The 24,774-nt window shown below is 47.2% G+C and overlaps 1 protein-coding gene, 1 non-coding gene and 1 pseudogene across 3 annotated transcripts in view; 1 reads left to right on the top strand and 2 right to left on the bottom strand.

Annotated features, from left to right (window-relative positions):
- Window positions 1-971: 971 nt before the first annotated feature.
- LOC144609094 (UDP-glucuronosyltransferase 2A2 pseudogene) lies at window positions 972-5,372 on the bottom strand (annotated as a pseudogene). Its single transcript, XR_013549276.1, has 2 exons — window positions 5,337-5,372; window positions 972-3,385 (listed from the first exon to the last, which is right to left on the bottom strand). The product of XR_013549276.1 is annotated as a UDP-glucuronosyltransferase 2A2 pseudogene (transcript).
- A 5,985-nt stretch (window positions 5,373-11,357) lies between these two features.
- Window positions 11,358-11,430, bottom strand: trnar-acg (transfer RNA arginine (anticodon ACG)). The gene has a single exon. It is a non-coding gene; the product is annotated as a tRNA-Arg (tRNA).
- A 948-nt stretch (window positions 11,431-12,378) lies between these two features.
- Window positions 12,379-24,774, top strand: part of fanci (FA complementation group I) — a 93,900-nt gene continuing 81,504 nt past the window's right edge. The window contains exons 1-3 of the mRNA XM_078427197.1: window positions 12,379-12,512; window positions 14,256-14,381; window positions 17,039-17,111. Coding sequence (XP_078283323.1) covers window positions 14,298-14,381; window positions 17,039-17,111 — 157 coding nt within the window. The 5' untranslated portion in view covers window positions 12,379-12,512; window positions 14,256-14,297. The remainder of the gene's footprint in view (window positions 12,513-14,255; window positions 14,382-17,038; window positions 17,112-24,774) is intronic.

Raw genomic sequence — 24,774 nt, 5'->3', positions numbered from 1 at the left:
GGACTCGGTGGGCTGTATCTCTGTCTTTCTGCGCTGCATCTCTAATCTAAACTAAACAATAAGCTGACATGATGAAAAATACATTGACACAAAGGGAAGTTGCTAAAGCAACTTACAAAGCAACTTTCAAGAACAAATCTAACACTCCTGAACACTCTTAAATCTATTCACTGCAGTCAGTACTGGGGAACAGCTAGTAGAACTGCTGTCTCACAGTCCCAGTGTCCAGGGCTCAATCCCCACATTCTGCAGCGTCTGTGAGAGGTTTGCACATTCTACCGATAACTACGTTTCCCCTTTCTCATCCCAATGACGTGTGGGTTCTGTAAACTACCTCTCATGTACAGGATAATGGAACAATCAGGGGGGAGTTGATCGGACTGTGGGGAGAATAGGATGGAGGGAAAAATACTGCATGAATGGGAAGGTACAGATGGCACAGATACGGAGAAGTGTAGGAAGTAACTGCAGATGCTGGTTTAAACCAAAGTTAGACACAAAAAGCTGGAGTAACTCAGCGGGTCAGGCAACATCTCTGGAGACCCTTCCCAAAATGGTGGCGCTGTGACCGCGGCTGCGACTCTACCTTAGGTGTCTTCGGCCACGGGCTCTATGGACTGCGGCATCACGAGCTCGCCGGTCCCTGGCTGGCAACCGGTTTTCGGAGCTCCAGCCGCAGCAGCTTCGACCGCCTCGAATCGCAAGGCTCGATCAACCCGTTCGCAGGATCTTCATTGCCCTGCTTGGCTCGGCCGCGGTAACTTCCATCGCCCGGCGTGGGCTTCAAAAATCGGGAGCCATGATCGCCTCAAAGCAGCAGTTTGACTGTCTGACCGCGGGAGAAAATAAAAAGGAGGAGATAAGACTTTTCTGTGCCTTCCATCACAGTGAGGGGGTTCCTGGAGGAGTCACTGTGATGACACTGTGATTACATAGACAACCATCACAGTGACTCCTCCAGGTACCCCCTCCCTGTGATGGTTGTCTATGTTAAACGTATGCAATTGTGTGTCTTGTGCTCTTTACTGTCATGACTGTATGGCAACCACATATCATTCAAAAAAATTTTTGAATGACAATAGAGGTCATCTAATCCAATCCAATCCAATTAACGTACATACCTGCACGTCTTTGGAGTGTGGGAGGAAACCAAAGATCTCGGAGAAAACCCACGCAGGTCACGGGGAAACTCGGTACAGACAGCACCCGTAGTCGGAATCAAACCCGGGCCTCCAGCGCTACATTCGCTGTAAGGCAGCAACTCTACCGCTGCACCACTGTGCAGTCCTAGTTCATGAAAGTTCATGAAAGAGACAACATTTCAACATGGCAAGACGTGGAAGGCAACTCCAATGAAAGTTATGATGGAGAATTCAAACATATTAAACCGGGAAACAATATGTTGAACATATTTACCAATAGACAGTATGATTGTGGGAATTAGCAACAACAATTCTCAATATAGCTTCTTGACATGTGTGAACTGTTCTTTTAGATTTTGTTTGAATAATATTTGAAAAACATGTCCACTTTGTCACGTTTAATTCATGTACAGTATTTTGCTGGTGGCAACTACACTCAGCAAATATCTGTTATCATTTCTGAATAGACATTATTAAATTTCACAATAGCTGTAAAGGGAATGTGTTGTGAGAGAAACATTAGATGGGGTGCTAGAGAAACTTTGATTAAAAATTGTTTAAAAATAAATATTACAAAAAGTCAAAAGACCTTCCCCCCAATTCAAAAGGGTAAACCTTAATGATTTTTTTGTTTCTTCTTCCGTGCAACACGGCAAAGTTTCTTCAGTATTCCAACCACCAGCACAGTGAGCAGGAGTAACACAGACAACAGAAAGATCATCACATCTACACAATAGTAAGCGTACCAGGGGAGTCGGTGGGATACTGGGCGCAAATGCCCCGCTCCTTTGTGTCGGGCAACGTACTCAACCCAGAAAACGGCTCTCTCCATTGGCGACTCTGGCTGGTCCCGATGGAGAGCGGAGAGTCTCTTCATGTTGTCCCCATAAGATGTGCCGTTTATCACCTCGTTGAGTGCCTGCAACAGATCTGTGGAGTGCATGGTTGCAACGTTGATCACTTTTGCTGCTCCTCGGGATTCGAGCTTGAGTAAGTTGTCAAACTGGTCAAAGATCAGAGGCATGCCGACCACTGGCACCCCATGGTAGATGGCTTCATAAATGCCATTGGTGCCTCCGTGTGAAACAAAGGCTCGTGTGTTGGGGTGACCCAGCAGGTCGTTCTGTGGGATCCATTTTGCCAGCAGTGTATTATTCCCTATGTTGGTAGGGGTCTCACCATCATATCTCCAGATAACCTTCTGGGGGATTTGAGATAAAGCTTCTGCTATCTTCATTGTAATCTCCATTGGCAAGAAACTAACAATGGTCCCCATTGACATGACAACAAGTCCGTGCTTCCCTGAGCTTTGGACAAACTCCTGAAACTCTGCTGCCAGAGGCCGTGCTGGTTTACACTGGAAACCACCAATGTACACAATGTGTGGCATGGTGGGTCTTGGGAATTCAAACACAAAATCCACCCTCATCAACCACACATCAGAGCTCAGCAGAATTGCTTGAAAGTCTGTATTTGGCCCCAGGTAACGATGGCAGAGTTCATTGTAAATGGGGTTAATGAGGAATTCCGTAATAATGATCTGATTTTGATTCAGAATGACGTTCAGTGTCCTTTGAAGGAAGGTCATTTTATCCGTCAGTTGTGAACCAGGGACGGGGATGTAGGAAAGTGGTGACGGGGCGGAGAGGAAGTGGGCTTCCTCACTAGGGAACCATCGTACGTTGTACACCACTGGAAGCTTCAAGTAAGAAGCCAAAATTGGACCAGTGCCAAAAGCGGGATCTGTAAGCACCAAGTCAAAGTTGTTGTCTTCAATTTGGTTTAATACAACCTTGTTTGTAAATATTGCAACAGTGAACTGTTGAGCACATTGATGGTAGCAATACAACGCGTACCATATCTGATATTGCAGCTTAAGAAATCCCCATGGTGTCATTCCATACCTTAAGGCTGTCAGTACCTTTTGTAGAGAATTTTGCATTATTTTTTCTGTTTCATTTTTCCCAAGGCATTCTTCCATTTGGACCACAATGGATTGATAAAGATCAGGCTTTTCTTTGATATACCAGGATGTTGAGGGACGAACCACAGTGATTTTGTGACCATGAAGGTTCAGTTCTTCCACTAGGATTTTCATGTTGATCCAGTGACTTCCATCGACAGGTACAACCAATATTTTCACCGGCAACGACAGGGTGATAATGGAACAAAGAACAAAAGTGGCCAGTAACTTACTCCGCCAGTTTGAAAGCTTCATATTGAGAGTGGGTGATCTCCAAATTCTGTTGGGAAATTGGAAGAAATGTTTTGGTGATGACAATAATATAATTTGTGTTGGAAGGAACTGCAGATGCTGATTTAAACCGAAGATAGACACAAACAGCTGGCGTAACCCAGCGGGTCAGGCAGCATCTCTGGTGAAAAGGAATAGGTGATATTTCAGGTTGACACAAAATGCTGGAGTAACTCAGCGGGACAGGCAGCATCTCTGGAGAGAAGGCATCGGAGGTAGACACAAAATGCTGCAGTAACTCAGCAGGACGGGCAGGCATCAGTCTGAAGAAGGGTCTCGACCTGAAACGTCACCCATTCCTTCTCTCCAGAGATACACTGATTTACTCCAGCATTTTGTGTCCACCTAGGTGATGTTTCAGGTTGAGACCCTTCTTCGGACTGAGAGTCAGGAGAGAGGGAAACGAGAGACTTAGAAGGTACATAGGACAGATGAATGAAAGATATGCAAAAAGCAACGATCAAGGAAAGGTGGAGCCCACAATGGTCTATTGTTGGATGTGCGGTAGGTGATAACGAGTTATACAGACAGTGAACCTCAACAGGATGGCAGTGAAATTAGTACGATGAATAGGGTGGGGGAGAGATGGAGAGAGGGGATGCAAGGGGTACTTGAAGTTAAAGAAATCAATAATCATGCCGCTGGGCCCAAGCAAAATATGAGGTGCTGTTCCTCCAATTTGCATTTGGCCTCACTCTGCCAATGGAGGATGCCCAGGACAGAAACGTCAGTGTTGGAATGGGAACGGGAATTAAAGCGTTTGGCAACTGGGAGATCATATCATATATCATATCATATCATATATATACAGCCGGAAACAGGCCTTTTCGGCCCTCCAAGTCCGTGCCGCCCAGTGATCCCCGCACATTAACACTATCCTACACCCACTAGGGACAATTTTTACATTTACCCAGCCAATTAACCTACATACCTGTACGTCTTTGGAGTGTGGGAGGAAACCGAAGATCTCGGAGAAAACCCACGCAGGTCACGGGGAGAACGTACAAACTCCTTACAGTGCAGCACCCGTAGTCAGGATCGAACCTGAGTCTCCGGCGCTGCATTCGCTGTAAAGCAGCAACTCTACCGCTGCGCCACCGTGCCGCCCTCACGTAGGTCAAGGCGGACTGCTATACTCCTTGCTACAACTCCACTCCTTTATCTGCTGCAGATTTGGGCTTCTACTTAAAGTTTGGCAGGTGTGTAGTTTCAAAAGCTTTTTGCCTGTGAAATAATTTCTAATTTATTTGCAAACAAATTCTGTTGGTGAGCAGATTATGAAAAGATTATAACGGGTTTCATCACAATGAGCCAATGAACATCTGATACAGATGCTGCACAGATGAATGCAGCCACACACATGGTCACTGTTAGGATGGGAGCCGCAGTGGATACATGTTCCCTTACTTCTCTGCAGAAACTGTGCTCTTTGAAGCAAAACACAGTGCTCGAAGAACTCAGGCAGCATCTGCATTGTTTTGGCTTGGGATCCTTCTTCAGTCCGATTACAGTAGAGCTTTGTGTTGTGAAAAAAAAAAGCAGCTACTTAACCTGCCGTCTAAAGCAGCCCCAAACTTCTTCCCTTCAGAAAACGGAAAGGAATCCGGACAAGAAAAGCAGCCAGAGTTTTAACACACACGTCGACAATGGAGGCTGTGCACGGAATTGTTTACTTTTAAACCAACAGCAGAATTACAGGTCACGTTGCACTCCAGTAAACGAATGTGGGGCCCTGAGTGGGACACAATTAACTCTTTGAAAATTTAGGCTGCACTTTGATCGTTTTGAGTAAAGTTCTGATTATCCTTCCTAAGTAAGAAATCTGCTAAAGTTTTTCATTTGAGGATCAGGACATTTGTTCAACAGGTTCACGTATATGTCGTCCACATCTAAATCCTGCAGGATGTAAAGATCTTTAAACAGAGAGGCTGTTAACTTACCTTTAAGCATCGGTCTCGATGGTTTAAGGGGGAGGAGAAAGGTTCTCTTATTTTCAGTTCATTAAATTAATGACTAATCCAGTTTGTGATTAGAATAAAAAATCTAAACGTCAATTGTTCTGTTTGAAATCTTTTTTTTCCAATCCCCACACCCACTTTGCAGACCATTTTAACGATATTAACTCCTTCAGTGGTTGAAAGCAAGATTAACCCTTTTCGTCTTTTCATTCCTACTTGCTCTGATTTTTGTGGAAGTAGATTGCATGGAAAACCTCCCAAGTGACGTGAAAGAGAAATAATGTAAGTGCAAAAAACGCAAAAATTTCTGCTGTAGATTGATCAAAATTTTAAAATCTGATCAAAAGTTAAAAATCAAACCAGCTTAGAAGCTGAAAATCTGAACCCTGTGGAAAATGCTTTTAAAAAACCTTTCAGGGTCCGGAGAGGACTCGGCAGCATTAGTGGAGAGGTCGGGGTGGCGGCCGATGATGGCGCCGACCGACGGACGAGGACGGACACGGAGATGTGAGGACGCCGCTGCCGAGGGAAGGAACAATGGAGGTCCCGGTGTGGAGGGACCGCCGTGAGGAGGAGGAAGAACAATGGACAATGGGGACCGAGGGAGGGGTGGGAAGAACAGTGGACAATGGGGTCCTGGTGTGGGGGGACCGAAGGGGGGGGGGAAGAACAATGGACAATGGGAACCGAGGGAGGGGTGGGAAGAACAGTGGACAATGGGGACCTGGTGTGGGGGGGACCGAGGGGGGGGAGAATAACAATGGACAATGGGGACCTGGTATGGGGGGGACCGAGGGAGGGGGGGGAAGAACAGTGGACAATGAGGACCCAGTGTGGGGGAGACCGCCGTGAGGAGGGGGAAGAACAATGGACGAAGGGGTGGGAAGAACAGTGGACAATGTGGACCCAAATTTTCGGTTTAGGTCTCCAAATTTGAGGAAGGATATTCTTGCTGTTGAGGGCGTGCAGCGTAGGTTCACTAGGTTAATTCCCGGAATGGCGGGACTGTCGTATGTTGAAAGGCTGGAGCAATTAGGCTTGTATACACTGGAATTTAGAAGGATGAGGGGGGATCTTATTGAAACATATAAGATAATTAGGGGATTGGACACATTAGAGGCAGGAAACATGTTCCCAATGTTGGGGGAGTCCAGAACAAGGGGCCACAGTTTAAGAATAAGGGGTAGGCCATTTAGAAAGGAGATGAGGAAGAACCTTTTCAGTCAGAGAGTGGTGAAGGTGTGGAATTCTCTGCCTCAGAAGGCAGTGGAGGCCAGTTCGTTGGATGCTTTCAAGAGAGAGCTGGATAGAGCTCTTAAGGATAGCGGAGTGAGGGAGTATGGGGAGAAGGCAGGAACGGGGTACTGATTGAGGGCGGTGCTGGCTCGAAGGGCTGAATGGCCTACTCCTGCACCTATTGTCTATTGTCTATTGACCCAGTGTGGGGGGGACCGAGGGAGGGGGGGGGGGAAGAACAGTGGACAATGGGGACCCAGTGTGGGGGGGGGGGGGGGCAGGGAGGGGGGGGAAGAACTGTGTACAATGGGGACCCAGTGTGGGCGGGACCGCCGTGAGGAGGGGGAAGAACAATGGACGATGGGAACCCGGTGTGGGGGGAACCGAGGGAGGGGGGGGGGGAGAACAGTGGACAATGGGGACCCAGTGTGGGGGAGACCGCCGTGAGGAGGGGGAAGAACAATGGACAATGGGGACCGAGGAAGGGGTGGGAAGAACAGTGGACAATGGGGACCCAGTGTGGGGGGGAACGAGGGAGGGGGGGGGGAAGAACAGTGGACAATGGGGACCCAGTGTGGGGGGGGAACGAGGGAGGGGGGGGGGAAAGAACAGTGGACAATGGGGACCCAGTGTGGGGGGGGGGGGACCGAGGGAGGGGGGGGAAGAACAGTGGACAATGGGGACCCAGTGTGGGCGTGAGACCGCCGTGAGGAGGGGGAAGAACAATGGACGATGGGAACCCGGTGTGGGGGGAACCGAGGGAGGGGGAGCGAGGGAAGAACAAAGGGGATCTGGCGCAGGGGGGGGATCTGTAACTTTGTAAGTGCCATTTAGGGGCAAAGAATTTCACTGTGACTTGCCACATGTGGCAATATAGTATTGTATTCCATTCTAAGGGTCTTGATCACTAATCACAAGCACAAACACAATCTCTGCAACTTTAGTATAAGAAAATAACTGCCGATGCTGGTACAAATCGAAGGTATTTATTCACAAAATGCTGGAGTAACTCAGCAGGTCAGGCAGCATCTCAGGAGAGAAGGAATGGGTGACGTTTCGGGTCGAGACCCTTCTTCAGACTGATCTCTGCAACTATGATCATCTTTGAACTGTGTCTTTGGTTGCACTACAGACATTGGTTTTGCACTGAAGATAGACACAAAGTGCTGGAGTAACTCAACGGGACAGGCAGCATCCCTGTATAGAAGGAATGGGTGAAGTTACGAGTTGAGACCCTTCTTCAGACAGAGCATCAGGAGAGAAGGAGACAGAGAGATAAGGAAGGGTAAGAGGTCAAAAGAGATGCAGATCAAAGAAAATTGTTAATTGAGATTAGGTGACAACAAAGCAAACAGAGATATAATGTAATCAGGGGGACAGTCAGACTGGTCGGAGAACTGGAAAGAGGGAGGGATGGAGAGAAGGAAAGCAAGGGTTACTTGAAGTTAGAGAAGTCAATGTTCATACCGCTGGGGTGTAAGCTGCCCAAGCGAAATATGAGGAGCTGTTCCTCCAATTTGCGCTGGGCCTCACTCTGACATTGTTGGAGGCTCAGGACAGAAAGGTCAGTGTGGGAATGGGTGGGGGAGTTAAAGTGTTTAGCAACGAGGAGATCAGGTAGATTTAGGCAGACTGAGCGGAGGTGTTGAGCAAAACGATCGGCAAGCCTGCGCTTAGTCTCCGTTATACAGGAGTCCACACCTGGAACAGCGGATACAGAAGACGAGATTGGAGGAGGTGCAAGTGAACCTCTGCCTCACCTGAAAAGACAATAGACAATAGACAATAGGTGCAGGAGTAGGCCATTCAGCCCTTCGAGCCAGCACCGCCATTCAATGCGATCATGGCTGATCACTCTCAATCAGTACCCCGTTCCTGCCTTCTCCCCAAACCCCCTCACTCCGTTATCCTTAAGAGCTCTATCCAGCTCTCTCTTGAAAGCATCCAACGAACTGGCCTCCACTGCCTTCTGAGGCAGAGAATTCCACACCTTCACCACTCTCTGACTGAAAAAGTTCTTCCTCATCTCCGTTCTAAATGGCCTACCCCTTATTCTTAAACTGTGGCCCCTTGTTCTGGACTCCCCCAACATTGGGAACATGTTTCCTGCCTCTAATGTGTCCAATCCCCTAATTATCTTATATGTTTCAATAAGACTGCTGGGGTCTTTGGACAGAGTCGCGGGAGGAGGTATAGGGACAGGTGTTGCATCTCCCTTGGTTGCAGGGGAAAGTACCTGGGGAGGGGGTGGTTTGGGTGGAAAGGGACGAGTTAACCAGGGAGTTGCGGAGGGAACGGTCTCTGTGGAAAGCAGAAAGGGGTGGAGATGAGAAAATGTGGCTAGTGGTGGGATCCCACTGGAGGTGGCGAAAATGTCGGAGGAAGTACAATGAGATCTGGGTGTCCTAGTTCATCAGTCACTGAAAGGAAGCATGCAGGTACAGCAGGCAGTGAAGAAAGCCAATGGAATGTTGGCCTTCATAACAAAAGGAGTTGAGTATAGGAGCAAAGAGGTCCTTCTGCAGTTGTACAGGGCCCTAGTGAGACCACACCTGGAGTATTGTGTGCAGTTTTGGTCTCCAAATTTGAGGAAGGACATTCTTGCTATTGAGGGAGTGCAGCATTGGTTCACAAGGTTAATTCCCGGAATGGTGGGACTGATGTACGTTGAAAGACTGGAGCAACTGGGCTTGTATACTCTGGAATTTAGAAGGATGAGAGGGGATCTTATTGAAACATATAAGATTATTAAGGGATTGCACACTCTAGAGGCAGGAAACATGTTCCCAATGTTGGGTAAGTCCCGAACCTGGGGCCACAGTTTAAGAATAAGGAGTAGACCATTTAGAACGGAGATGAGGAAAAACTTTTTCACTCAGAGAATTGTGAAGCTATGGAATTCTCTGCCTCAGAAGGCAGTGGAGGCCAATTCTCTGGATGCTTTCAAGAGAGTTAGATAGAGCTCTTAAGGATTGCAGAGTCAAAGGATATGGGGAGATATGGCACAGTAGCGCAGCGGTAGAGTTGCTGCTTTACAGCAAATGCAGCGCCGGAGACTCAGGTTCGATCCCGACTACGGGTGCTGCACTGTAAGGAGTTTGTACGTTCTCCCCGTGACCTGCGTGGGTTTTCTCCGAGATCTTCGGTTTCCTCCCACACTCCAAAGACGTACAGGTATGTAGGTTAATTGGCTGGGTAAATGTAAAAATTGTCCCTAGTGGGTGTAGGATAATGTTAATGTACGGGGATCGCTGGGCGGCACGGACTTGGAGGGCCGAAAAGGCCTGTTTCCGGCTGTATATATATGATATGATATGATATGATATGATATGATAAGGCAGGAACAGGGTATTGATTGTGGATGATCAGCCATGATCATGGTGAATGGTGGTGCTGGCTTGAAGGGCCCAATTGGCCTACTCCTGCACCTATTGTCTATCATGTGCTGTATGATTCGGCTGATAGGGTGGAAGGTGAGGACTCGGGTGACTCAGTCCTTATTGCGACTGGGAGGAGGGGGAGCAAGAGCGGAGCTGCAGGATATCGAGGAGAACCTAGTGAAGGCCTCTTCTATGATGGAAGAAAAGAACCCCCGTTCTCTAAAGAATGAGGACATCTCAGATATCCTGGCATGCAAAAAAGTAACGATGATAAAGGAAACAGGCCATTGTTAGCTGTTTGTTGGGTGAAAAGGAGAAGCTGGTACGACTTGGGTGGGGGAGGGATAGAGAGGGAGGGAATGCCATGGTTACAAAGTTAGAGAACATAATTCATACCACTGGGCTGTAAGCTGCCCAAGCGAAATATGACATGCTGTTTCTCCAATGCGTTTAGCCTCACTCTGACAATGGAGGAGACCTAGAACAGAAAGGTCAGAGTGGGAATGGGAAGGAGGGTTTAGCAACTGGTAGATCAGGTAGGTTCAGGTGGACTGAGCGAAGGTGTTCAGTGAAATGATCGTTCAGTGGTATGAGATGCTGTTCCTCCAATTTGTGTGTGGCCTCACTCTGATAGTGGTGGAGGCCCAGGACAGAAAAGTCAGTGTGGGAATAGGAATGGGAGTTAAAGTGTTTGGTAACCAGGACAATGACTAGGCCAAGGCAGACTGAGCGAAGGTGTTCAGCGAAACGATTGTCCTGACTGTGCTTGGTCTCGCCGATATATAGTTCACACCTGGAACAGCGGATACAGTAGATGACATTGGAGGAGGTGAAAGTGAGGGTAGTGCATAATTAGAATTTCTCATAATTAGAATTTCTCCAAACACGTACAGGTTTGTAGGTTAATTGGTTTGGTAAAATTGCCAAATTGTCCCTCGTGTGTGTAAGATGGTGTTAGCGTGTGGGGATTGCTGGTCGGCATGGACGTTGGGCTGAAGGGCCTGTTTCGCTGTTGTACCTCTAAATTAAGTTAAACTAAACACTGTATTTGTATTTTCTTCATATTTCCGTATGACATAGGGACCTGCCATTTGGCCCATCAAGCCCAAGCTGGCTCTCAGAGCAACTCCATCAATCTCATTTTTGGATAACGCATTAATTCCACCTAATTCTCCTGCCACCCATCCACTCTAGGGTGGAGATAGATGGAGATAGAGACCCTAGATGCTGGTTTATTGGATCTTAGTCCACAAAGATTAAATAATTTGTCACCGAACAGAAATTGCAACCAATTAAAAGAGCTTGCAAAACATCACAGAAATACAGCAGCGGTATAAAATGGAAAAGCACAAAGAGTGAGGGGAAAAAACTGATTGTGAAAAGGTTTCGAGCCAGCCAGGAGTCGAACCTGGAATCTTCTGATCCGTAGTCAGACGCGTTATCCATTGCGCCACTGGCCCGATAAACCGCACCCTGACGTTTATTGCTTTGAATCACTCCCAAACTACATGTTGCACCAACTTTTAATGTAGTCTCTCTGTGTCCAGCCAGCACTACAGGAGAGCCGAGGGACCTTATTCAGGTTCATTCATTCTTGCCCGGACCTTGCGCTGATTATGAACTTGTGTCTGCACTGTGAGTAACAATTAAGTGCCATTGAAGTAACGTTTAAATCCTATATTTTTTTCCTGCCGTGCATTTTAAAAATATGCATTTCATTCATTGCAGAGTGCCAATGATGTGTACAGCTGTTGGTAGGGGTTGGGTTGCAGATTTGCTGGATGACCCGCATTGATTGTTTGCAGCGGCCCTACACACCCCGGCACTGGGCACGGGGATGACTGACAGCGACACCCAGCGAGGGGCGGGGCCGGCGGGGGAGGGGCGTGGCCGGCGGGGGGGAGGTCGTTGCCGGCGGGGCCGGGGTAGGGGGCAGGGGGGCGGGAGCAATCAGCAGGCGGCGGCCGCGGCTGGCGCTGGACCAATCAACGCGCGGCGTACGGGCAGCCGCTCCTCGCTCTGATTGGTTGTGGGGCGGCGGCTAATGGAGAGAGAGAGAGATAGAGAGGAAGCTGGCCAATGGGAAGACACGTCCGTGGGGCGGAGGCCAATGGGGAGAGAGTGTACGAGAGGCACTGGCCAATGGGAAAGCAGGGACGGCGGCCAATGGGAGTGCAGGGGTCTGCGGCCAATAGGAAGATTGGGGGCGACAGCTAATGGGGAGAGAGGGCCGAGGGGCGGCGACCAATGGAGAGAGACCAACGTTGGGCGCTGACCAATGGGGTGGCAGGAGTTTGCGCGGGAAGGCGATGGCGGCGGCGAGACCAGCGGCGCTCAGGCGCTGAATGACATTGAGACCACACATGAAATACAGCACCGAGCAGGTTAAAGCTTGACCCGCTGAGTCACTCCAACATTTCGATTCGAACCAGCATCTGCAGTCATTTTCCAACGCAGGTTAATGCTTCTAGTCACGTCATCAGAATTCAAACATCTCTTCCTCACGGCGGGGTGTTTGAATCATTCAAACTAATTTATTGATGTAAGTAGTGGTTTCATAATAGTTGCAGATTACATTATAATTTGAAGATAGACACAAAACGCTGGAGTAACTAAAGGAATACGTGACGTTTCGGGTCGAGACCTTTCTTCGGACATAATTTGAACTATTTTGAGTTATATACTTTGAATTCCTGTGCTATCCCCCTTCTATTACTAACATCATGTTAGTAACTACATTAAAATATTAATAATAACATCATATTACTAACATGGCTATTCATATTACTTTTATTGCTAAAGATGTAGATGACCTGTACTATCTTGTCAATTTTTAATGTTATATATATGATGTTAACACCTCATTGCAGTGTGCCTTCTGAGAGCGCAGAACAAAATTTGATGTATTGTAAATATAAAACAGCAAACCTTGTACAGTAATGTAGACTTCTCATGTCTCCAAGTTTCCTCCTCCCTGACTCTCAGCCTGAAGAAGGAGCCTTCGGATGAATGCTCGACCCGAAACGTCACCTATTCCTTTTCTCCAGAGATGTTGCCTGACCTGCTGAGTTACTCCAGCATTTTGTGATACCTTCTGCAGTTCCTTCTTACGCAAATCTTATAATGTGGCAGACCCTGTGATCTGTAGTAACAAACTACTGAATTCTGTACTAGAATGTCCCTATGTGGTCCAAATTCTAGATTTGTACTCTGACCAGTTGGCGAGTGAAAAAGGGTCTCGACCCGAAACATCACCTATTCCTTTTCTCCAGAGATGCTGCCTGACCTGCTGAGTTACTCCAGCTTTTTGTGTCTATCTTCGATCTAGTATTTCATCTTGTCATTCACAAATAAGCATGTAGGTACAGCAGGCAGTGAAGAAAGCTAATGACATGTTGGCCTTCATTGCGAGAGGATTTGAGTTTAGGAGCAAGGAGGTCCTACTGCAGTTGTACAAGGCCCTGGTGAGACCACACCTATTGTGTGCAATTTTGGTCTCCTAATTTGAGGAAGGACATTGTTGCTATTGAGGGAATGCAGCGTAGGTTCACTAGGTTACTTCTCGGGATGGCGGGACTGACATAATGAAAAGAATGGGTCGACTGCTTGTATTCACTGGAATTTAGGATGGGAAGGGATAGAAACATAGAAAATAGGTGCAGAAGGAGGCCATTTAGCCCTTCGAGCCAGCACCGCCATTCATTGTGATCATGGCTGATCATCTACACTCAGTAACCTATGCCCAACCTCTCCCCATATCCCTTGATTCCACTAGCCCTCAGAGCACTATCTAACTCTTAGATCTTATAGAAACATAAAATTCCTAAAGGATTGGACAGGCTAGATGCTGGAAAAAATGTTCGCGAGTCCAGAACCAGGATCACAGTTTAAGAATAAGGGGTAGGCCATTTAGGACTGAGATGAGGAAAAACTTCACCCAGATAGTTATGAATCTGTGGAATTCTCTGCCACAGAAAGCAGTGGAGGCCAATTCACTGAATGTTTTCAAGAGGGAGTTAGATTTAGCTCTTAGGGCTAAACGAATCAAAGGATATGGGGAGAAAGCAGGAACGGGGTACATACTGATTTTAGATGATCAGCCATGATCATATTGAATGGCAGTGCTGGCTCGATGGGCCGAATTGCCTACTCCTGCACCTATTTTTCTATGTTTCTACAAGGATGTTTTGTGCTGTCGTAGGTTATTGGAAGTGAATGCAGCTGTGATATTTAGGACATTCTGTAAACAACATGTTCACAAAATACTTATTTTTTTCTTGTAAAGGTAACATTCAATAATTACAGTATCGCTTGTAAGTGAGAAGGGATGGATCAGAAGATTCTGTATTTGGCTGCAGCTGAAGATACAGAGGGATTGCAGCAATGCCTGCAACAGATGAAAGAGGATGAGGTAATGAGTTGTCCCACTTTCTCAAATCAGTAATGTGATAAAAATATTTTCATATTAAGATTAATGTTTATTTCTGTCAAGTCTTATGAATGCTGCACTTAAATAAACATTTCATAGATACAAATATTGTGCTTTATTTTCTCTATTTATAGATCAAATACTTTGCTATCACTTCATTCCAGCACATACATGTGCTTTGGCATAACTATTTGTAAGGAGATTGTAATGAGAATGATTTTATGAATTTACAGTGCCCTCCATAATGTTTGGAGAAAGATTCATCATTTATTTATTTGCCTCTGTACTCCACAATTTGAGATTTGTAATAGAAAAAAATCACATGTGGTTAAGGTGCACATTGTCAGATTTTATTAAAGGGTATTTTTATACATTTTGGTTTCACCATGTAGAAATTACAGCTGTGTTTATACATAGTCCCCCTATTTCAGGGCACCATAATGTTTGGGACACATGGCTTCACAAGTGTTTGTAATTGCTCAGGTGTGTTTAAATGCCTCGGCCGCTGGGCTTAACAGTGCCCGGTGCGGCTTGGCCGCGGGGCCTTCCATCGCCCGGTGCGGCTCGGCCGCGGGACCTAACATCGCCCGGCGCGGCTCGGCCGCGGGACTTAGCTGCGCACGGCTCGGCCACGGGGCCTTCCATCGCCCGGCTCGGCCGTGAGACGTTTCAGCGCCCGGTGCGACTCGGCCGCGGGGACTCCCATCCCCTTGCGGGGACTGTGCGGGTCGGTCGGGGACGAGCTGTCTGTCCGTGGGCGTGGGGAAGAGAGTGGATGTTTTGTTGCTTCCATCACAGTGAGGGGGTGTTTGGAGTCACTGTGATGGACGTTTGTGTTGGGGTCATGTGTCTTGTGTTCTTTTTTTTGTGTGACTGCTATGTAGTTTCGTTCGGTACCTTGGTACCGAATGACAAATAAAGCTCTGTTGAACTGTTGAACTGTTGAACTGTTGAACTGTTAATGCAGATATAAGAGAGCTCTCAGCACCAAGTCTTTCCATCACATGTGGAAACTTTTATTGCTGTTTATCAACATGAGGACCAAAGCTGTGCCAATGAAAGTCAAAGAAGCCATTATGAGACTGAGAAACAAGAATAAAACTGTTGGAGACATCAACCAAACCCTGGGCTTACCAAAATCAAGATCTTTGCAGGCAAAGGAAAACATCCACAGCTGATGACAGAAGAATTCTCTCTATAATAAAGAAATATCCCCAACCATCTGTCCGACAGATCAGAAACACTCTTCAGGAGTCAGGTGTGGATTTGCCAATGACCACTGTCTGCAGAAAACTTCATGAATAGAAATACAAAGGCTACACTACAAGATGCAAACCACTGGTTAGCTGCAAAAATAGGATGGCCTGGTTACAGTTTGCCAAGAAGTACTTAAAAGAGCCACCACAGTTCTGGAGGTCTTTTTCCAGACCTCTGGAAAAAAGTCTTGTGGACAGATGAGACGAAGATTAACTTATATCAGAGTGATGGCAAGAGCAAAGTATAGAGGAGAGAAGGAACTGCCCAAGATCCAAAACATTCCACCTCACCTGTGAAACACGGTGGTGGGTGTGTTCTGGCCTGGGCATGTATGGCTGCTGAAGATACTGGCTCACTTATCTTGATTGTTGAGACAACTGCTGATCGTAGTAGCATAATGAATTCTGAAGTGTACAGGCACATCCTATTTGCTCAAGTTCAAACAAATGCCTCAAAACTCATCGGCCAGCGATTCATTCTACAGCAAGACAATGCTCCCAAACGCACTGCTAAGGCAACAAAGTTTTTCAAAGCTAAAAAGTGGTCAATTCTTCAGTGGCCAAGTCAATCACTCGATCTGAACCCAATTGAGCTGCCTTTTATATGCAGAAGAGAAGATTAAAGGGGACTAGCCCCCAAAACAAGCATAATCTAAAGATGGCAGAGCATCACCAGAGAAGACACCCAACAACCGGTGATCGAGACTTCAAGCAGTCATTGCATGCAAAGGATATGCAACAAAATACTAAACATGACTACTTTCATTCAGGGCTGTGGAGTCGATACCCAAAACATCGGACTTCGAATCCGACTCCTTGATTTCTTGTGTATCCGGCTCAGACTCTGACTCGAGCAGCACCAAAGTTGCTCCAACTCTACGACTCCGACTCCGACTCCACAGCCCTGCTTTCATTTACATGACATTGCTGTGTCCCAAACATTATGGTGTCCTGAAATGGGGGGACTATGTATAAACACTGCTGTAATTTCTACATAGTGAAACAAAAATGTATAAAAATGGCCATTATTAAGATCTGACAATGTACGCTTTAACCTCATATGATTTTTTTTCTATTATAATTCTCAAATTATGGCGTACAGAAGCAAATAAATAAATTATGAGTCTTTGTCTCAAACATTATGGGGGCAATGTAGAAACAAGGAACTGCAATGCTGGTTTACAAAAATGTAACAAAATGCTGGAGTAACAGCTGTTCAGGCAGCATCTCTGGAGAACATGAATAGCTGACGATTTTTGTTGGAACACTTCTTATGACTGGTTTTATGAATTTATGAATGATATGGCATATAGAATGAGCCCCATAATATAATCCTTAACCTGTAGCTATCTAATCAAAATTTCATTTCTGCGTTTGTTTCAGATTGGCGCTTTGATAACAACACATGCTTTGAAAGGGAAGGAAATTGGAATGCTTGTCAGAGCTATTTTTAAAGGTTGGTTCTTCCTAAGTCTGTGATGGATTGATTGACATAAATCTGTTTACTGCATATGGCTAATAAAATGTCGATGCTTGTTTTCAGCCAGATAAATGCATTAATATAGATTGAACATGACAGATTCAGTCAAGCTAGGCCTATCTTAGATAGTAAACCTGTATAAAAGGTCCCAAAGTTTTGTCATTGCTGTAGAGATCATTGTCCCCATAAGGACCTGTGTGGGTGAGGGGGGAGTATGAGAACCTATCAGGATTACAAGTACAGGTCAGATGAGCACCCACTGAATCAATGGTTAGTTATATTTTGGGAGGAGATGGTGACATCAGGACACACTGGCCAACATGTCCCGGCTACACTAGTCCCACCTGCCTGCATTTGGTCCATATCCCTCCAAACCTGTCCTAGCCATGTACCTGTCTAACTGTTTCTTAAATGTTGGGATAGTCCTTGCCTCAACTACATGATAAAAAGGAATAATGTGAATAACGTTTAGTGCAAGATAAAGCCAGTAAAGTCTGACCAAAGATCGTCTGAGGATCTCCGATCAGGTAGATAATAATTCAGGACTGCTCTCTAGTTCTTGGTAGGATGGTTTTGTTTGTTGCCTGATAACAGCTGGGATGAAATTGTCCCTGAATCTGGAGATGTGCGTTTCCACACTTCTCTCCCTTTTGCCCGATGTGGGAGGGGAGAAGAAACATAAAATAAGTGCAGGAGGAGGCCATTTGGCCCTTCGAGCCAGCACCGCCATTCATTGTAATCGTGGCTGATCATCCACAATCAGTAACCTTTGCCTGCCTTCTCCCCATATCCCTTGATTCCACTAGCCCCTAGAGCTCTATCTAACTCTATTTTTTAATGCATCCAGTGAATTGGTTTCCACTGCCTTCGGTGGCAGAGAATTCCACAAATTCATAACAATCTGGGTGAAAAAGTTTCTTCTGACCTCAGTTTTAAATGGCCTCCCGTTTATTCTTAGACTGTGTCACCTGATTATGGACTCCCCCAACATTGGGAACATTTTTCCTGTATCTAGTTTGTCTAGTCCTTTTATAATTGTATACGTCTCTATAAGATCCCCTATCATCCTTCTAAACTTTAGTGAATATAAGCCTAGTCTTTCCAATCTTTCCTCATATGACAGTCCCTCCATCCCAGGGATTAACATAGAAACATAGAAAATAGGTGCAGGAGTAGGCCATTCGGCCCTTCGAGCCTGCACCGCCATTCAATATGATCATGGCTGATCATCCAACTCAGTATCCCGTACCTGCCTTCTCTCCATACCCCCTGATCCCTTTAGCCACAAGGGCCACATCTAACTCCCTCTTAAATATAGCCAATGAACTGGCCTCAACTACCTTCTGTGGCAGAGAATTCCACAGATTCACCACTCTCTGTGTGAAAAAAAACTTTCTTATCTCGGTCCTAAAAGACCCCACTTATCCTTAAACTGTAACCCCTTGTTCTGGACTTCCCCAACATCGGGAACAATCTTCCTGCATCTAGCCTGTCCAACCCCTTAAGAATTTTGTAAGTTTCTATAAGATCCCCCCTCAATCTTCTAAATTCCAGCGAGTACAAGCTGAGTCTATCCAGTCTTTCTTCATATGAAAGTCCTGCCATCCCAGGAATCAATCTGGTGAACCTTCTCTGTGCTCCCTCTATGGCAAGAATGTCTTTCTTCAGATTAGGAGATCAAAACTGTACGCAATACTCCAGGTGTGGTCTCACCAAGGCCCTGTACAACTGCAGCAGAACCTCCCTGCTCCTATACTCAAATCCCCTCGCTATGAATGCCAACATACCATTCGCTTTCTTCACTGCCTGCTGCACCTGCATGCCTACTTTCAATGACTGGTGTACCACGACACCCAGGTCTCGTTGCATCTCCCCTTCTCCTAATTGGCCACCATTCAGGTAATAGTCTGCTTTCCTGTTCTTGCCACCAAAGTGGATAACCTCACATTTATCTACATTATACTGCATCTGCCATGCATCTGCCCACTCACTCAACCTGTCCAAATCACCCTGCAACCTCCTAACATTCTCTTCGCAGTTCACACTGCCACCCAGCTTTGTGTCATCCTCAAACCTGCTAGTGCTACTTCTAATTCCAAAATAGTTTGCGGCACTCCACTCTCCACTGCCTGCCATTCTGAAAAGGACCCGTTTTTCCCCACTTTTTGCTTCCTGTCTGCCAACCAATTCTCTATCCATGTCAATACCCTACCCCCAATACCATGTGCTCTCATTTTTAGATTTTTTTTAGATTTAGAGATACAGCGCGGAAACAGGCCCTTCGGCCCACTGAGTCTGCGCCGCCCAGCGATCCCTGCACATTAACACTATCCTACACACACTAGGGACAATTTTTACATTTACCCAGTCAATTAACCTACATACCTGTACGTCCTTGGAGTGTGGGAGGAAACCGAAGATCTCGGAGAAAACCCACGCAGGTCACGGGGAGAACGTGCAAACTCCGTACAGACGGCGCCCGTAGTCAGGATCGAACCTGAGTCTCCAACGCTGCATTCGCTGTAAGGCAGCAATACCGCTGCGCCACCGTCCTGCCCCAACCTCCCGTGTGGTACCTTATCAAAGGCTTTCTGAAAGTCTAGATACACTACATCCACTGGCTCTCCTTCATCCATTTTACCTGTCACATCCTCAAAAAATTCCAGAAGATTAGTCAAGCAGGATTTCCCTTTCATAAATCCAAGCTGACTTGGACCAATCCTGTTACCGCTATCCAAATGCGCCGTTATTACCTCTTTAATAATTGACTCCAGCACCTTCCCCACCACCGATGTCAGGCTAACTGGTCTATAATTCCCCGTTTTCTCTCTCGCTCCTTTCTTGAAAAGTGGGATAACATTAGCTACCCTCCAATCCACAGGAACTGATCCTGAATCTATTGAACATTGGAAAATAATCACCAGCGCTGCCGTCGCAGCTGCGGCTTGCCTACAGTCCGTCTGTCTTTTGTGTTTTTTGTTGTTTTTGTCTGAATTGTAGTTTAATATGATGTAGTGTTGTATGTTATGTTTTGGGGGGGGGGTGGGAGGGAACGGGAACTGTAACATTCTCTCTCCAGAACGGAGACGTGACCTTTGTTCTGTGTCGTGTCTCCGTTCCCGTTGCGGCCTACCAGCGGCCATGCACCTGGGAACACCTGGGGCTCTGGTTCGCAGAGCCTGCGGCCCGGACTCACCACCTGCGGCGGCGGATGCTGCGGGCGCGGCTGCGACTCGTCTCCGGAGGCTCCGGCGCGGGCCGCGTGGACGTCGGAAGCCCGCAGACCCCTGGGTGGGGGCCGACATCAGGAGCTCCGGCAGCGGCAGAGGCAGCGTGTTCGCCCGCCCCGAATCGCGGGGCTTGGGTTGGCCCGCCGCGGACCTTTCACCGTCCGGCGTGGCCTGAAATAGGCCGTTGACCTTTCACCGCCCAGCGGGGGCTTCAATATCGGGAGCCCCGACGTGGCAACTCCAACAGCCTGACCGCGGTACAAGACGGCAGGGAAGAGAAAAAGACATTTTGGCCTTCCATCACAGTGAGGAGGGACTGGAGGAGACTCACTGTGATGGATGTTTCTTTTTGTTTGGTGTTAGTTGTGATTGTATGTGTTATTGCATTTTTATTGATTAATCTTATTGGTCTTATTGTTCAACTGCGGGTAATGTTTCATTTTACTACACATTTATGTGTATGTAACAAATAAACGACTATTGACTATTGACAATAATCACAAATAATCACCAAGTCCCGGAAGTGACGTGAGAGGACGCTGGCGTTGTTTGTTCGCCGCTTCTCACCACTTCTATTTTTGGATTAATTTTGCCGTTTTTAAAAAGATTTCTCAGATTTGAAAAATCCCTCTACTTAAACTAATCCCTCTGCTTGACCTGGTATCATCTGCCCAGCTCTTCCACCGCTGCCTCCGCACCCTTGGACTCCGCACCCTTGGACCTCTCACTCCTGTCTGTGCTCCTGTCTCTGCTGGCTTGGACTGCTCCCCTGTGGGTTACCTGACAGCTAGCGCTGACGTCATCAAATCGCTAACGCTAACAGCTGCCTGGCTGCCTGCTTGTCTGCTTGCCTGGCTACCTCCTCTGCCTGCACGTCCTCAGCTCAGTATTAACCCTCAGGCTGCTCAGCTTCCTCGATCCTCATAGGCCTTGCTCTGGATCAGCCTGTTGTGCCTGCTGTGACCTTTTGATCTCTCTGGGCTCTATGCTCCTTCGCTCCTGCCTGGCATGGCACTGAAGTACTTGGCTGCGAGGCTGCTCCAGCTCAACAACCACTCCACTCCGACATGCATCTCTGCCATCATCAACCACGGACTTCTACGACGACCCAAATACATCCACAGAGGCTCCGGTCACAAGTTTGTCTACTCCCAGACCGGTCACTCCATCCCTGCACTCTGGTCAGCTGATCGGACTTCCACTCGTCCATTACATCATCACAACAACGCACACGAGCGTGCCCCCTGTCTACAAGCCCTGGCTAAATCACCCGTGTCCATCCACACCATACAAAGCAACATGAAGCTCACTCTGCTCAACATCCGGTCCCTCAACAATAAAAGCCTCATTCTGAATGACTTCATCCTGGAAAATAAACTGGACTTCCTCTGTCTGACAGAAACCTGGCAACAACCTCTGGATTACCTCTCACTCAACCTCACTACACCCAACGGATACTCCTACATCAATAAACCACGCTCGGAAGGCCGAGGTGGTGGGATTGCCGTAATTCACCGACAGGACTTCAAGATCAACCTCATCTCCATCTCATCTGCTCCGTCATTTGAACACCTGGCTTTCAAACTCTCTGGCCACACAAAATTAGTCATGGCAGTTGTCTACCGCCCTCCCAAACCACACCCATCATTCCTTTCTGACTTCTCTGACTTTCTGACCCAGTTCTGTTCTCTCTCCCCCTCAATCCTCCTCCTCGGTGATTTCAACATCCACATGGACTCCACTGACTCCACAATAACCGCTGACTTCACTGAAATACTCAACTGCTTAAACCTCACTCAACACGTAAATTTTCCCACCCATAACCGTGGGCACATTCTGGACCTTGTCTGCTCCACTGGACTAAATCTACATCACCTCTCTGGCTCCGACCCCACCCTCTCTGATCACTTAGCCATCACCATGTCTGTCAACATTCCCACCCCAGCTCCAAAGCAAAAACGCAAAATAAACTTCCGCAAGCTGAACTCTGTTTCACCTACCTCGCACTCATCCTCCCTCTCTGAAATAATGTCCGCCTCTCCCTTCGTTGACCTCCACAGCCCCTCTGACCTCACTGACTACTACAACCGCACTCTCTCCTCCTGCCTCGACCAGCTTGCACCTATAAAAACCAAAACAGTTTCCTTCACCCACTCTGCTCCCTGGTTTACCCCTGAACTCCGCGTGATGAAAACTCATGCCCGCCAACTTGAAAGACTCCGCAACAAAACAGGTCTCACAATTCACTCCCAAGCCTACAAAGACCACATACAGCACTATAAAGATGCCCTCTCCCATGCCCACTCCACCTACTACTCTCAAATAATTGACTCTGGCTCCGGAAACCCAAAAACACTCTTCTCTACAATAAACAAACTCCTCAGCCCCCTGGACACCATCTCCCAATCATTCACAGTTGACAAATGCACCACTTTCCTTTCATTCTTCCAAAGCAAAATAGACAACATCTACAGCACCTTAACCACCAACGCACCTGCTCCCCCTCAAACCACCTGCCCCCCCTTATCCTGTCAGCCCCTGCCTCAGTTCTCCCCAATCTCCACCACCGACCTCTCTGACCTCTTCACAGGAATAAAAACTGCCACCTGCTCTCTGGACCCCATCCCCTCCAGCTTTGTCAAGGCCTGCCTTCCTGCTCTCTCTCCACTTATCACTGCAACAATAAACAACTCCCTGTCCACTGGCATCGTCCCGCCATCCCTCAAAATCGCTGCTGTCACCCCCATTCTGAAAAAACCTGGTCTAAACCCTGACACCCCAAACAACTTCAGACCAATCTCCAACCTACCCTTTCTGTCCAAAGTTTTGGAATGTGCTGTAGCTTCCCAACTCAAATACCACCTCTCTACCAATAACCTGTATGAAACTTTCCAATCCGGATTCCGCTCAAACCACTGTACTGAAACTGCGCTCCTCAAAATCACAAACGACATTCTCCTCTCCTCCGACGCTGGCAACCTCAACATCCTCATCCTACTTGACCTCAGCGCCGCCTTTGACACCATAAATCACTCCATTCTCCTCACCCGACTTGAAACCTCCCTTAACATCACCGGCACAGCCCTATCCTGGTTCAAATCTTACCTCTCTGACAGACACCAGTTCATCTCCATTAACAACTGTAAATCCCCCACCGCTCCCCTCCCCCAAGGTGTCCCCCAAGGCTCAGTCCTTGGCCCCCTCCTCTTCATCCTCTACCTGTTCCCCCTTGGTCAATTAATCCGCCGTCATGGTCTCAACTTCCACTGCTTCGCCGATGATATCCAGCTCCTCATCTCCACCAAGTCAATCTCCTCCACCACACACTCTACACTGACAAACTGCATTACTGAAATAAAATCTTGGCTTCAATCAAACTTCCTCAAACTCAATTGCAACAAATCTGAAATCATCATCATTGGTCCAAAAATGCTCACCAAATCCACCCAAAACTTCATCCTCAACATTGATGGTCTCCCAGTATCCACCTCACCTCAGATCCGGAATCTTGGAATCATCCTTGATCAAACCCTCTCCTTCGACAAACACATCAAACACATCACAAAGACAGCCTTCTTCCACCTCAAAAACATTGCCCGTCTCCGTCCATCCCTCTCCTCCACAGCTGCAGAAACCCTCATCCACGCCTTCATCACCTCCCGTCTGGACTACTGCAACAGCCTCCTCTATGGCGCACCCTCAAAAATCATCAATAAACTTCAATACATTCAAAACTCCGCTGCCCGTCTACTCACACACACCTCGATCCGTGACCATATCACCCCCGTCCTTTATAAACTCCACTGGCTCCCCATCCCCCAGAGAATCCAGTACAAAATCCTCCTCATAACCTACAAAGCCCTCCATAACCTGGCCCCATCCTACCTGACCGACCTCCTCCACAGGCACACTCCCACCTGCACCCTCCGCTCTGCCGCTGCCAATCTCCTATCCCCCCACATCCGGACTAAACTCAGATCCTGGGGGGACAGGGCTTTCTCCATCGCTGCTCCCACCCTATGGAACTCACTACCCCAAACCGTTAGAGACTCCCCCACACTCACCACATTCAAAACATCGCTGAAGTCTCACCTGTTCAGTACTGCCTTCAACCACTGAAGGTCACCTCACCTTCTGTCTCCTTTCTCTGTTCATTTATTTATTTACTTATTTATCTATTTATTCATTTCCCCTATGTTCTCAAAATCTCTGTAAAGCGTCTTTGAGTATATGAAAAGCGCTATATAAATAAAATGTATTATTATTATTAATGCGTCCACCCAATACTATTTCTCACCTAATGCTAATTTCTTTCAGTTCCTCTGTCTCCTTTGATTCTCTGTCCACTAGTACATCTGGGAGATTGTGTCTTCCTCGGTGAAGACACTTCCTCGTGCGCCTGCGCTGCC

This window comes from Rhinoraja longicauda, chromosome 33 (assembly GCF_053455715.1).
Source record: "Rhinoraja longicauda isolate Sanriku21f chromosome 33, sRhiLon1.1, whole genome shotgun sequence".
NCBI classification, from domain to species: Eukaryota; Metazoa; Chordata; class Chondrichthyes; order Rajiformes; family Arhynchobatidae; genus Rhinoraja; species Rhinoraja longicauda.
Note: the sequence above shows the minus strand (reverse complement) of the source record. Positions and strands in the feature narration are given on the sequence as shown.